General features: G+C 41.1%; 1 protein-coding gene across 2 annotated transcripts in view; it reads right to left on the reverse strand.

The window, feature by feature from the left end:
- Positions 1-12,540: 12,540 nt before the first annotated feature.
- Positions 12,541-15,742, reverse strand: part of LARGE1 (LARGE xylosyl- and glucuronyltransferase 1) — a 611,843-nt gene continuing 608,641 nt past the window's right edge. For both annotated transcript variants that reach the window (XM_072655854.1, XM_072655855.1), the window contains exon 15: positions 12,541-14,114. In XM_072655854.1, the coding sequence (XP_072511955.1) occupies positions 13,917-14,114 (198 nt within the window). In that variant the 3' untranslated portion in view covers positions 12,541-13,916. The remainder of the gene's footprint in view (positions 14,115-15,742) is intronic.

Here is a 15,742-nt window from a genome sequence, read left to right on the forward strand (position 1 = left end):
CAGCTCTGGTCTTTTCATCAAGAATGTTTGAAAATCCTCTATTTCATTGAAAGACCAATTTTTCCCCTGAAGTATTATACTCAGTTTTGCTGGGTAGGTGATTCTTGGTTTTAGTCCTAGTTCCTTTGACTTCTGGAATATCCTATTCCATGCCCTTCGATCCCTTAATGTAGAAGCTGCTAGATCTTGTGTTATCCTGATTGTATTTCCACAATACTTGAATTGTTTCTTTCTAGCTGCTTGCAATATTTTCTCTTTCACCTGGGAGTTCTGGAATTTGGCCACAATGTTCCTAGGAGTTTCTCTTTTTGGATCTCTTTCATGCGGTGTTCTGTGGATTCCTTGAATATTTATTTTGCCCTCTGGTTCTAGAATCTCAGGGCAGTTTTCATTGATAATTTCATGAAAGATGATGTCTAGGCTCTTCTTTTGATCATGGCTTTCAGGTAGTCCCATAATTTTTAAATTGTCTCTCCTGGATCTATTTTCAAGGTCAGTTGTTTTTCCAATGAGATATTTCACATTATCTTCCATTTTTCCATTCCTCTGGCTTTGTTCTGTGATTTCTTGCTTTCTCATACAGTCCTTAGCGTCCATCTGTGCCATTCTAATTTTGAAAGAACTATTTTCTTCAGTGAGCTTTTGAATCTCCTTTTCCATTTGGCTAATTCTGCTTTTGAAAGCATTCTTCTCCTCATTGGCTTTTTGAACCTCTTTTGCCAATTGAGTTAGGCTAGTTTTCAAGGTGTTATTTTCTTCAACATTTTTTTGGGTCTCCTTTAGCAGGGAGCTGATCTGCTGTTCATGCTTTGACTTCATGTCTCTCATTTCTCTTCCCAGCTTTTCCTCCACCTCTCTAACTTGATTTTCAAAATTCTTTTTGAGCTCTTCCATGGCCTGAGCCCATTGAGTGGGCTGAGACACAGAAGCCTTGATTTCTGTGTCTTTGCCTGATGGTAAGCATTGTTCTTCCTCATCAGAAAGGAAGGGAGGAAATGCCTGTTCACCAAGAAAGTAACCTTCTATAGTCTTATTTCTTTTCCCTTTTCTGGGCATTTTCCCAGCCAGTGACTTGACCTCTGAATATTTTCCTCACACCCACCTCACCTCCTGATCCTCCCAGCCAGTGTTTGGGGTCTGAGATTCAAATGCTGCTTCCAGCCTCAGGGCTTTGGGCGGGGGCAGGGCTGCTATTCAGTGTGAGATTAAATTCAGATGCTCAGGTGAGGGCAGGGCTGCCTCTCAGGCTCAGTTCCCTCAGGGAGTTTATGCACAGACCTTCAACAATGGATCCAGGCTCCTGCCTGCTTGGGGAGCCCTGGTCTGCCGCTGCCCCTCAGCTTCTGTCTCCCGAGGGGGCCCGAGCCATGGGGGCACCCCACTCCCCCCTCGACCCGCCAAAGGGACTCTCTCACCGACCCCCGTCACCTGTGGGTGGAGGTACTTGTGCGGCCGCTGGAGATCCCGTCCCTGAAGCCCGCTCGGATCTGTTCCTCTGAGTGCTGCGGCCACGGCAGGGCTGTACTCAGCTCCCAGTCCCGGCGCCCAGTCCGCAGCACGAAGGACCTTTTACGAGAGGTTTGCAGGTCTCTCCGGAACAGAAATCTCCCTCGCTCCAATGTTCTGTGGCCTCTGGGTGCAGAATTCGCCATGAGTTACTTCTTTGTAGTTGTTCTATGGGTTGTGGGTTCGGAGCTATGTGTATGTGCGTCTTTCTACTACGCCATCTTGGCTCCGCCCCCGATAGTCTCCTATTTTCAAAGGACCATAGGATCGTAGATTTGGGGCTAGTAGGGATCTCAGCGTCCACCTAGTCTAAGGCTCTCATGTCATAGAGGACAAACCAAGCCCAGAGTTCACAGAGGTAGTGATGGGATTTGAACCAAGTCCGTTCACTCTGTTTCATGTAGAGAAGCTAGGTGGTGCTATAATGGATAGATTGCCAGGCCTCAAGACAGGAAAATTCAAATTCTAGTTCAAATCCAGCCTTAGACACTTACTAGCTGCATGACTCTGGGCCAGTCACTTAGCCCTATTTGCCTCAGTTTTCTCTTCTGGAAAAATGAGCTGGAGAAGGAAATGGTAAATCACTCTAGTATATTTTTCAAGAAAACCCCAAATGCATTCACAAAGAGTTGGACATGACTGAAACAACTGAACAACCTTTCACTCCAGATTTTCTTGGGACACATATATTAAGTGTCTCAGGTGGGATTCAAAGCAAGGTCCTCTGTAGTTCAAACTGAAAACCATTTTAACTATGTCACAACGCCTCTAATCCAATTCCCTCATTTAGTAGATTAGGAAATTGAGATCCAGAGAGCTGAAATCACTTGCAAGTCACTTGGTCACCTAGCAAGTAAATGTCTGAGGCCAGATTATGCCTGACCCTTTTCACACTACAGTACCATCTAGCTGCTCTTATGTGAACTGGAGTGAAAGGACCCAGATTCCAAACCCATATCTACATCTGTGAACTCTGAACTTGTTTTGTCATCTGTAAAATGAGAGGCTTGGACTAGATGGCCATTGAGATCCCTGGCCATCTCATCGGACCCTCTCTTTTTAGAAGAGCTAAGATTTGAAGCAAGGTCCTCAGACTCCAAATCTAGTGTTCTTTTCCCTACAAAATGGTTGAAGAGGCCCCAACTCATGGGGTCATAGACTGAAAAGTGGTAGGAGCCTCAGAGGTTAACTTGCACTATCCCCTCATTTTGCAGATGAAGAACTTGAGAACATGAATTGTCTATGGCCACACACCTCGTAAAATGTACAGCCAGGATTGGATTCTACCTCTTCTACTTCCAAATCCAGTACACTCTCTCTCTCTCTCTCTCTCTCTCTCTCTCTCTCTCTTTCTCTCTCTCATTCCATTCCAATGACCAACTCTAGAATACCTTTGTCTCTTATGTTTTATGTGAATCTTGTTGCTTTGGGGCCTTTCCTGAAATCTTCCACCTTCATATCATAGGGATATTTGAATCCAATCATTGTGGGAATCATCTGTGCTTTCCAGCCCCTTCACTGAAAAAGCTTCTGTGCATGGTACTTGTGCCCACTTGTCTTAGACTTGACAAGAAATCAGAAAGTAAGCTGAGGTAGCAAGGGCCCTCCAGACCAAGAAGAGGGAGGTCTAGTTCCCAAGACCTCCTCACACAAGCACCCAGATCCTCAATGGAGATTGGACCAACTGAACCATCAAAAATACTTTCAAATTTGGTGAAGGAACATAGGATTTTAGAGAAATCTTTGAGGGCTGAGGGCTCAGCTCAGATACATCATTGAGTATTCCTTGGAACTCCAGGGCAGCTCATTCCTACCTCTAACTATATATCCATGTCCCAAGCAAGCAAAGGTCAAATACATAGTACAAAAATGATCTGTAGCTTTTTGTATTCATGGAGAAGTCAAGGAGCATTGTTCTCTGAAACCGTGATTTGGCTTCTAGATGTGTGATATATGCCACAGATAGCAAAGATATTAGTGCCAAGAGTTGATGAGCCTCATTTTTGTTTCTTTAATCTGAAATTGAAGAAGCTGGGCTAGAAAATCCCTAACAGCCCTTTTGGTTCTAATCTTATGGGTTGTAACACTCTATATTTAAAGGACCTTCAGCTCCGACATTCCATGTTCCATATAGCTACTCCCACCTCGAACATTCTATATTCTAAATTCCCCCTAGCTCTGACATTCTGCTTCCTTCCAGATCTGACTTTCTCTGTCCTAAGGTCCATTCCATGTCTGACAGTCCATCTTATGTCAAATTCGGTTTTCTGACATTCCATATTCTATGTTGTGAGATACCTCCCAACTCTCACATTCAATTGACACAGCTTTCTCTTCCAACATTGATGTTTTATGTCCTACGGTCCCTTCTGCCTCTGACATTCTCTGTTCCAAGACTCTTCCCAACTCTGACATTCTGCATTCTATGGACATTGACGCTCTCTTTTCCAAACTGTCTTCCAACAACAAAGTTGTAGGCATCATTTTCTTCTTAGGCTAGCCAGCAATGTGGATTAGCAACTAGATGGAGACAAATTCTACTAGGTAGCATAGTTCATTGTGGAAGAAGGAGGTTCTGGGTCTCCCCCTTCTCTCCTCTTTTCCAGTCTCCAACTTTGTTTAGGGATGTCTAGCTAGTGAGAGGTGCAATCTGGGCAGTCTTATTGTCCTTTTCTTCCTTTTTAAGACTGCAGCTCTCAAGTCACTGCAGTGGCTCCTGATGCCACAGTTAATCTCTTTTGGAACCCAAAAGCAGAGTTTGGAAGGGCATTAATACATTAGCCATTAATAAAGCTCCCAACAATTTAGTGCAGGTGGGGATGGCTTACCAAAAGCACAAAACTTCGACTGTGGTCATTTCTTGGATCACTAGATGCTGGAATTGCTTTTTCCCCTTTTACTCTGCAGTTCTGTGAGGGTGACTGGGGGACCCACTGAACAGAGAGGGTGACGGGAATCACTGAACTGTTGGGTTTCAGCTCATTTGTCATGGGGTTTGATGGAATCCAGTGATAAAACAAGAGAACCGCATCTAGAAATCCTTCCCCTGCCTCAAATATTTCCAAAATACTTGGCCTGGCACCGTACTGTCATTATTCTTATCCTTGTATATGCTATATCTGCTCTGCTCCTGCTCATTAGATTCTATGGTCTTTGAGGATAGACACTGTCTTTTCCATCTTACAAGATTCAATCTTGGCACCTAGTACAGTGACTGCATCGATTCATAAAATTTCAAATAATTTCATCATCAAATTATGAAATTCTGGAATTGGAATGGACATAAAAGGGACTTCCCAACAGTACAGGATGATTTTGGGGGGTGCTGTTAGAGAGGAGAATTCCTACTTTGAATAGGAGTTGAATTAGGGGTCCTCTAAAATGTCTTAATGCTTGCTTGGTATGATCCTCTGAGTTTATTGATTAATTTCCAGTCCAAGAGTTTTTGTATCAATTACCATGAGTGCTTATGAATGTGGGCATGAAGACTAACTGAGGGTAGAAATGTGGTCTAAAACAATCTACAATGCTCTTGATACTTTATGCAAAGATATTAATATGTCACTTCTTGTTTATAGACAGTCACCATTCTCTCACCCTACCCAGTGTTCTCAGACCATACTTTGGTAGCACTGAGCAATAGAAAATGGAAGAAATGAAGAGTAGGGAGATCTGAGTTAGAATCCAGGCTTTAGAATTCTTGATCTGCATAGATCCTGGGAACAATAGTTTGCACTCTCTAAGGCTCAATTTCCTCATTTGTACAACAGAAGTCATAATAACACTTGCATTGCCTACCTCACAGAATAATGTTGAGGAAAGTCCTTTATAAATTTTAAAGCACTAGAGAAATTGTGTAACTGTTATTTCTAGCCAAAGGAACCAAGTTTCAAGATTTTTCTAACTCTTTGTTTTCATGATTGTTAAGAGGACCCCTTCCATGATAATGGACCATTCAAAGCAGACCTTCAGAAATGGTCACTAGCCTGGGTGGGAGTAGGAGGCTTTCTCTTTCTTCTTGCTGTGTCAGGAATGGGTCACAGGCGCCCTTTCCATTCTGAGACATTCAGCATGAAGGGTTCCTCATGGGACAAATGAAGAAAACATTACAATCTCAATTCTGAGTTCCAAACACCCCCAAGCTCTTTGTTCAAGGTAAAGGCACAAGGTCAGGCTGGTTGCAGTAACCTATCTGATGGAAAGTCTTGGTATTTTAGAATCTGAAAAATGTCTTGCCTGGTTGATCTGACACCCCGCCCCCATGCACTGGGAAAGTACAGCCCAATCCTGAGGGATTGCTGAATGGACCTTTCTTGAACTTAGCTGCCAATCCATCTCACATAAAGAGGTCTCTTTTCCCTCCTCTATTCCCATGGGTGTCTAGCTCTGCTGAGCTGGAGCTCTATGCATATAACTGATCTCCTTCTTGGCTGCTTACCAATCCAGAGAAATGGGATGAGAAGCAAGTAGCAATATGTTTACCTGACAAAGAAAGCCTTTTCTGACCTTTTAGCAGGTGCCTGTTGGTTTTTAAATTTATTTTCTTTTTTATAGGAAAAGATGCCAAGTGACTTAATTCTACCTTGTGCACCAAGTAACCTTCAGAAAAATCAATATTGAAAAATTAATGGACAATTTAACTTAGGTTCATAAATTATGCAGAGTCATGATGGAGGTCAGAATTCCTAATTTCTTAAGATACTTTCTTTTGGTATAACTTAAGAGACAGAATAAGACGTATACATATATACTTCCTCAACTACCTCATAATTAACTATTTTGTATTTATTTGCATTTATACTCTGTGTTTATCCTGTACATAATTATATATGCACTTATCTCCCCTGCTCAAGGACAGAAGGAATTATTTCATTCTTTGTATGTGTACCTAGCACAATGACTGGCATACAGTTGGTGCTTAATAAAGACTTGTTGATTGCTGGATATGTTAAATTTGCAGGGTATTCCAGGAAATGATCCCACCATTTGAATGTCACTAAAACATTTATACATGCACATGGAATTATTACTCATGCTACCATATGATAAGATCAATAGCTATATTATTGATCAATTACAGGATTCTGATAGTTTCAATATGGATTTTTTAAAAAAGGACTTTAAAATGGCAGCATCCTAACTGATGTTCAAGTAGTATGGATAGATTTCATAGAGCTGCTGGAAAATGGGAATGTCATTAAGAGACTGCCTGAATTCAAAACTGAATCACCAACATGTGCAACTGTGTGTGTATATATGTGTATATATGTATGTGTGTGTGTGTGTGTGTAGGCATATATGGATACGTATATATATGCATATACACAAGGAGTAGGGAACCTAAGCCTCAGGGTCACATGTGACCCTCTGGGTCCTCAAGTGCGACCCTTTGACTGAATCCAAATTGTTCTGTGAAGTTTAGATTCAGTCAAAGGGTCACACTTGAGGACCTAGATGGCCATAAGTTCCACAATCCTAGTATACACATATAGACAGATATTCACACACACACACACACACATATATATATTAGACATGTGTTTTATATACATATATACACACACATATTTATTTATATATAAATTTATAAATATGAATATATATTTTATATAAATTTATAAATATGAATATATATTTATATATGAAACTAGCTATATATATGTATATTTGTCCATAATTTTTTTAAAAGGCATCAGAATTGATTGTGAATGTTTCCTTGAATTTTCTGCAATAATCGTCTGATATAAGGATTTTCCCTTCAAAAAGACAGTTAAGGGGAAACTTGAAACCCGAGCCTGAGCTCTGTCTTTGACACTGGCTAGTTGTGTGACCCTGTGCAAGTCACTTAATTTGAGTCTCACTTTCTTTATCTGTAAAATACAGATATTAATAAAATAATCTCTAATATCTATGGTATGGGGCTTCTGTCTTTCTATGAGGACCAGATAATGTATGTAAAATACCATAAAAACCACAAATGCAAATATGAGATATCATTATTAATATCAAAATGTGTATTTGAAATTGAAATGGCAAGTGCATATGTCTATTTCTGTATATATCGATTTAACTTCTTAAAATTCAAGAGAAACCTTTTACTTCAAAGTGTCAGGATGGAGATCAGTCAAGAACTTTTTATGATTAAAAACAAAACAAGGTATAGTCTAGTCAGATACCACTTAGATTCTAGCTTTTCTCCTGAAGCATCATAGGAGTACAATGTGCCCACTAGCCTCATCTGCTGCCTTCCTGTACTCTTAGCACACTGTCTTATCCATTTAGATATCCACTTGTGAAATGGAATCTTGGCAAAGTATCTCAGAACAACTTTCTATGGCTCCAATTCTAGTCTCATATTAAAAATGACAATATGTCACAAAGCCTTATGATTGGATTGGGTTAGATGGCCACAGACATCTCTTCCAGTTGGAATTCCATAAATGACTTTAGGACTGCTCAAATCTGTGCATGGAACCTCCCAATGAAACCCTCCCCTCTGGTTCTGTCCCCTCCTGCAGAGGGAGGCAGCCAATGCAGGAGGTTTTGAGTCATAGTGGCTGAATCTTGTCCCCTGCTTGGGAAGTCTATTTCTGGGGACTGCCCCTTATGCCTTCTCTGACTTCACTGACCTTTCCAGGGACAGGAAAGGAAGTAGCAGGCAAGAAACAAACTCTTGTTTAAGAACAAAATGTAATGAGTGAGATAACCTGTGTAATATTCTTTGCAAAACTGAAAGTGACATATGTTAGCTATGATGATGATTATTAAAAAGAAAGATTTGTGAAGAACATGCTGCCATCTCCTGTGTGTGCTATTTGTACACAGGAAATACAAACTGGATATTTGGGCTTTTCCCACATGTTAATTCCACCTATGCAGAGAATGCAATGTTTCTGGTTTTCTCAGCACCTATTTTCCTACCAAAATTCACTGCTCCCTTTCTGATAACCAGTCCTGCAGTATTAATGAAAGGACAGTGTAGTCATTCAAAGGGATAGAATTAAAGTAGATCAATGTTTTTAAGATTCAGCACAAAGGACTGACCTGTAAGTACTATACTCAGCAAAAATAGAAACATCCTATTCCTGCAGGCTTCTTAACCTGAAGTTCATGTGACTTCAGGGGGTCCAGGAACCTGGATGGGAAAAAATACATCTTTCTTTCAATATAATTGGTTTCCTTTGTAATCTTCCATATTTAATTTTATGTATTGAAAGAGATGATTCTGAGATGTCCAAAGACTTTATTGAACCACCAAAGGGGTCCAGCACACCACAGGTGATTAGGAATCCCTGTCATAGTTTAAAATGCTAATACTTTGAGTTCTCCTCCAAGGAGAAATTACATTTCTTCATCTCATTCCACCCAGAAATCCAGGAAGCATCTTAGAGGTACCATGATCCCTAGATTGCATCTACTCTACAGTAGAGTCCACAGTGTGGAATAAGGTTGAGCAGGAGAGTCCTGGGTTCAACTCTTAGCCCTGACACTTACTAACTGAGTAAACAGAAGTCACCTCATCTCTTCTGCCCTGAGTTTCCTCATGTGCAAAATGGAAATCACCATTATTTGTACTACTTATTTCATAGGGTGGTTATAAGGAAAGTACTTTCTAAGTCTCCAAGTGTAATGTCAGTTACGACGATAATGATGACTTCAGTGGAAAACAGAGGGCCTTAAATTTGCAAAAGGTTTTACATCTCATTTGAGACTGAGTCAGTGTTAGGATTTAATGTATTCTGCTATTTCATGGTATGTTTATGAAAGATAACTCATCCATGGGTTTAGATTGTCTGTAGGGGTGGTGTTTGACTTAGTTCAAAGGGCCACACTTGAACATCTCGAAGCCACAGTTTGCCCACCCCTGGACTCTAAGTCTTAGGGAAATGTATGGAGCCTAGAGTTTTGGGGGTCAGAGTTATGATAGTCAGAGGAAGAAAACCTTAAGTTCACACCAAATGAAAAACAAATTAGCTCTGGCTTATTTCTGTGTCAGGACAGTGGCCTCTGGCCAGTGGGAAGGCAGGTGTATGTAGTGCAGTTTTGGAAATGAAGACCCAAGAATAATCAGTAAACAATTTTTTAAACCACATGACATGTTCCAGAAAAATATATTTAGAGAGAAAACTCGATGAAATTAAGGCTCATTGTTACTTGTCCTGATTTGAATGACTGCTGGCATATGGCTCTGTAGAATTTTCTTCAAGGTGTACGTTGCTAACATGACCAGACAAATGAGAAAGACTGTGACATTCATTCTGCAGACTGCTTCTCGTAAGCCATCATCATAAACCATTCTGGCCTCTAAAGCCATGGGAAATTCCTTGTTCTAGGAAGAGAAGCATTTTTCAGAGAATCTCAAGTAACTGTATATATGTATGTATATATATGTATGCTGCTTGTCCATAGTTTGCATATCTCCTCTCCCATTAGAATGTAAGCACTTTGAGGACAGGGAATATCTTCCTTTCTCTATATCTCTAGCAGTTAGAACAGTACCTAGTACATAGTAGTACCACAATAAAGGCTTATTGACTTGACAGACTTGAAACATACATCTTGGTATGCATGGCTATGCAAGAGAAGGCAGAGGCCATTGCACATTATCCAACTACGAAGGGAGGAAACAAAAAGAATTACGAAGGGCTTTGAATGCTAAGAGACATCATGGCACTGTGGAGAGAGAGCTGACCTTGAATTTTAGTAAGACCTGGGTTCAAACTGCACCTTTCATATTCAGTGGCTGCACAGCCCTCTCAGTGATCCAGGCAGTTAAGTTGAAGAAAAGGAACCAACCAACAGTTAGACTTTTCACACAGGGAGTTCCTTACATAGATGAGATATTCAAAAAATGCTCCTGCAGCCCAAAAGAGGACCCTGAAAAGGAAATGTATGGCACAGAAGGAAGTGGACCAGCTAAGGAATGGATGCGGAGGATCGGGGGAAGGGCAGTTGAACCAGCGGCACACCACTGTAGAGGATGTATGGAAGGGCAAGGATGAGAACTGTACAGGATATGATTGTGTGGATGGGTTGTGATCTGTATCAGTGGAAGGAGTGTTTACCTCAAAGAAGTCACAGAATCATTGAAGTATTTAAGATAAAATGATGCCGTAAAGAATAGAAGTGTATCTCCCCTCCTCCCAACTCTAGCATTGGGATCATGATGGTGGTGAGCACTGAATGTCACTTTGCTAGAGCATCCAGAAGTGTTTATTTTAAAAAGAGATGTGGGTATGATTATGTATTATATATATGTATATACAATTTAGGTATATATGCACATACCTACGTATATAGACATATATGTGCATACATACATATGGGATCAAAGTGACTGAAGGTCACTTTCCTAGAATATCTAGTAGCGTTTAATTTAAAAACAGATGTATAAATAATTGTGTATGTATTATGTATTTCACATATATACATGAAATACAAAATTATATGTATTCATTTTCAAATTAAACACTACTGGGTGTAATATATATAAACACACACATATACATGTGTGTATATACATGCACACACGTATACATATATACACATGCATGCATACATATATACACACACATATCCATACATGTATATGTATCCATACATGTATATGTGCATATGACATCACTATGCTACAGTCAAGGTTTAGTGCGTCCGATTGTGGCAGATCAGACCAATACAAGCTTGGAATGTTCTACCACAGGTTGGGCACAAATAGTCTGCATGATCATCTGGGATAGATTCTCTGACTTTTGCATCTCACATTTCCCTTGAGCTATTTCAGTTCTGCTTCGTTTATAGAGCACAGCCCCTTCTCTGATGTGGGCATGCCATGCTGATGTATATATAATTCAGATATATATGTATGTACCTACATATAGAGATACACATATGCATTCGTACATATTTCATATATGTGCCTATCTATCTATCTATCTATCTATCTATCTATCTATCTATCTATCCATTTATCTAACTATATACAGTGAAACAATGATTATGCATTGGCCCTGCTTCTTAAGCATTTTCTATAAGCTTTATATAAAGCTGGGAAATGGAAAGGGCCATTCAAGGTTGGTATTTTGCTGGCCTTGGAAAAATTATATAACTGTGTGCTTTAAGTAACTAAACTTCCTTGGAGGGGCCTGGTGATAGTTTGCCTGGGATTTTCATTTGCTCTGTCTCAAATGTCTGTCTACATTTAGAGGTAGCAGAATGTGCCATAAAGATCAAAGAATTTGGATTCTAATGACAATTCAAAGCCTACCTTTATCACTTACAAGTGGTGTGACCCTGGATAAGTCATAGTATTTCTCTGGGCCTCAGTTTTCTCAAATATAAAGGGAGGGAGTGGGACTAGAATCAGTGGCTTCCATTTGGAGGTTCATGATGATGGTTGAAGCCTTCAGAGGTAGAGAACCTGCAGCCTTAAGGCCATATATAGCCTTCTAGGTCCTCAAGTATGGCTCTTTGACTGAATCTAAACTTCACAGAATAAATCACTTTAATAAAAGGATGTGTTCTGTAAAACCTGGACTCAGTCAAAAGGCCACACCCAAGGACCTAGAAGGCCACAGGTTCCCCACGCCTGGTCCAAGGAATTTGCATTAAAAATTCTTTAATGGGGTCTTAAGCAGGAAATAATTTGCAGATGATATTATCTATAGTATATTCAACTATTTAGGGGGTCAAAACACATTTTTTAGTGGTGATGATGGTAGGGAAAGGAGTTAGTGGAACAAGACACATTGGGAACTACTGGATTAAGTAGATGACCTCCAAGGTCCTTGTCACTTCTCAAATAAAGATTCCCATGGTCTGGCTTACCTGCTTTTGGACTTTGGGTGAAAATAAAAATGTCCCTTGTGGGCCAAAAGGTGAAACAAAAACCTAACCTGAAGTAGGGAGAGGAAAGGTGGAACACCTCAGCATGACCAGGCCAGGGTGGGTCAAGGAATGGGAATGTGCTACTCATTGATTCGAACATCTCTGCCACAGAAGGATTCTGAGGCATTGTAACAGAGGAGGAGACGGGAGGACAGCGAAAGGAACAGTCTGTTCTCTCATTTATTAAAGTTGGCTTTCTCCGGCCACATTGCGACTTGATACAAACAGCCCAGCAGAGGGGGTAGTGCATGAAATCTCGTTCCTGCCAATGTAAACACAACAGTAATAGTGAGGAAGAAAGAAAATGGTCAAAAGTCCAGTGTCTCATCATTCTGGGTGGTGGCGACTCCTCTCGGGGGATCCTCCAGCAGGTTCCTAGAGAGGTCAAAGTGGTCTCTCCCTGTCCATGGTGAAGTGGGCATGGCCATGCCCGGAGGCAAAACCTTTGTCTTTCCCTGAAATCCACCTCCCCTCCCAAAGGAGACTTTATTCCTCAAAATGAAGCTCTTTTGTAATCCAGTTATTCTGAGAGTTGGCAGCTTTGGCAATGTCTGTCCAAGGTTGAGGGGCAAGCTCACTTCAGAATGACACACAACATCCCCAGCCTCAGTGTCTTTTCCTAAGGTGCACTGTCCTGTCAACAGCAAAGAGTCATCCCTTGTCTTGTCCTCATTCCACTCATGTCATTTTTAGAAGGCAAGGGATGCAAATCACAGGTGTTTGTTTCCAGTTTTATACTTTCAGTCAATTTTTCACTATTGGCTCCAGACATCAATCTTCAGTGTTGGATCATGAGAAGTGAATGAAAATGACCAAGGCCACCAACTTCCTTTCTGAGCCTTAAAGCAATTACTTCCCCCACCTCTCATTTTGTACTCCCAGACAAAAAAGATTGACTTTGAGGATAAAGAACCAACCAAAGTGATCTAAAGGTGTGAGTCAGTGGCATCCCCCTTCTGTTCTTTTCCCAAGGGGGAAAGAGCTTCTTCCATCTTCATGATGACAAATGGTCAATCCAACCCCTCTGCCCTTGGGTGCTCATTTAGATCAGTAGAGTAAAGGAGAAAGTTCACTTTTAGAGAAGCAAAGTGGCTTTTTTAATTTTGAAATTCATAGGATGGCAAACCCAAGATTTCCACTTCCCCCTCCCAGCTGAAAGCAGTGCCATGGTTATCCAGTGGCTACAAACATTCTGAAGGTCTGTTGTTGCTTTGTTGGAAAGAAAATCAGCCCTTTCTCTCTGGCCACATCTCTCTGTCCCCATGGTCTTGGTGGATGTCCAGTTGGGTTACATGCCTGCATCTTTAGAGCATTCAAGTGAGAGATGGGGGAGGAGTGGGCACGGTCCCAGATCTCTGCAGCAAAAATGGCTGGATTGGACCAGGGGAAAAAAAGAAGGAAAAAATCCAAACAAAACAAAAACCAAAAATAATTTCTCAGTTTTGAGTTTTTAAGACCGGGCCCAGAATAGCAAGTGGTTTTCACCTTCCATTGTCTCTGATCTCCCAATGAAGGGACCCATTATGCTAGCTGTTATTCTCAGCCGTGAGATATTTAAGGGCAGCAAAGCCATAGCGCCGAGACATGTCCTGTTGGAATTCCTCCTTCAAGGTCTTCAGACAGATGCGGTATTGCTTGTTGGAGCGGAACTTGGTGATGTCGAAGCTGGGTGCATGAGGCATGTGGATCATGTAGGCATTGGGGAGCACAGTGAACTCATACTCCTGGGAGAGAAAGACACCAACAATGAGCATAGTGAACCATCCCCAGGTCCTTACTGATTGGTGGTTTATGGTGACATCAGGGAACCAAGGGGGGCAGAGCAAGGTATGAAAAAAATATACACTCATAGAGGGTGCCTCAGTGGCATGAAAAGAACTGGCCCAACCAATTGTAATAACATTTAGGGCATACATTAAGCTTGAAAGAAACAAGAGTAGACCCCAGAAAAACTGGAAGCTAGAGGGGAAAAAAGCCAAGAAAGAAAACAAACAAAATGAAAATATTCTACCAAGATTTCTCAACTGCAAAAATTGTTAGACCTGCCTCATCTAATCACGGACCAGTTCTCTGACATTTTTAGCTCTCTGAGACACACCCAACCTCACCAACCCATTAAAGACCCTGGCACAGGGCGCTTGATGGTACATGGCTTGTGACCTAAAGCTTGTCATTTTAGCAAGACTTTGTTCTCCCGGAAGGGACATTTTATACCATTTATACAATGGCCCCTAAATTTTGAGCAGCTTTTTAAGTGTGGAGTCAGGCAGGCTTAGCTCCAAGTCTTAGTTCACACACAACGTTTCTAGAACATAATTTAATCATTTTGTGTTGATCCAGTGTTGTCATTATGAATGTAAATTATGTTCTTGTGATGTAACATATTCTATGATGAGAGGCTTTTGGGTCTATAGGACCATTGCTCCTATGTTCACTGGCCCCAGAAAGCTCTCGCTGTCTGTCTGTCTGTCTGTCTCTCTCTATGTATGTGTATGTATATGACACTTTAAGCTTTACTTTCCTCAAAATAAATGCCCATGAGATCAACAGTTCAAGGTATACAAACGTGGACAAGACGTATTACCTCTACATTCCTGAATTTCTTCGTCCATAAAATGGGGATAGTAATACTCAATAAATCTCATGAGGTTGTCCTGACTAAGGTGTCTTCTCAGGTTATGGTGCAGTTGTTGCTGCTGACTCAAGGCAGAGTCAGTCCTTAAGGCCATCACTCAAGAGTCTATTTACTTTTTGACTCAATTCATCAGACTTTGAGCTCACAGCAGTTCAGAGACAATGAGTTAGGAAGGGGACCTCCTTCATAGCAACAGGTAGTAAGAGCTGAGTCTCATAGAGAGGAGGAAGGTGGGAGTGCTCCAGAGTATACAGTATGGAGACCAAGCGTCAAGTACCAGACCTCACTTTTTTTCCATTTGACAGTGTGCAATTTACTTCCCCTCTATCAACCTAGTTGGCCCCTCTGTAAAATGGGCATATATTCCACCTCGTGGGGTTTGTTGCAAGAAAAACAAAATTTGAAATTTCCTCTTGTTGCCATCTGGGGTCATTTGGTGTAGGGACCATCAACAATAGTCTCTGGGAGTCCAGGAGTATATTACATGGCCAACCAAGGACAATAACTGAGGTTTATATTGAGGACCCTAAATCAACAAGAAAGGGTTAAATTATGTTTCCTATCCTTTATTTATAAATCCCATCACATCTGCTAGGAAGATTTTCTTTCCTGGTTCCAGGTCCTGCCTATGACACATACTGGCCCTTCCCCGTGCCTCCAAGAGCCATCTAAGTCGATAACAGTCGACGCAGTTTATGTAGTTCGTTTAGTAGATTA

The sequence above is a fragment of the Notamacropus eugenii genome, chromosome 3 (assembly GCF_028372415.1).
Source record: "Notamacropus eugenii isolate mMacEug1 chromosome 3, mMacEug1.pri_v2, whole genome shotgun sequence".
Lineage (NCBI taxonomy): Eukaryota > Metazoa > Chordata > Mammalia > Diprotodontia > Macropodidae > Notamacropus > Notamacropus eugenii.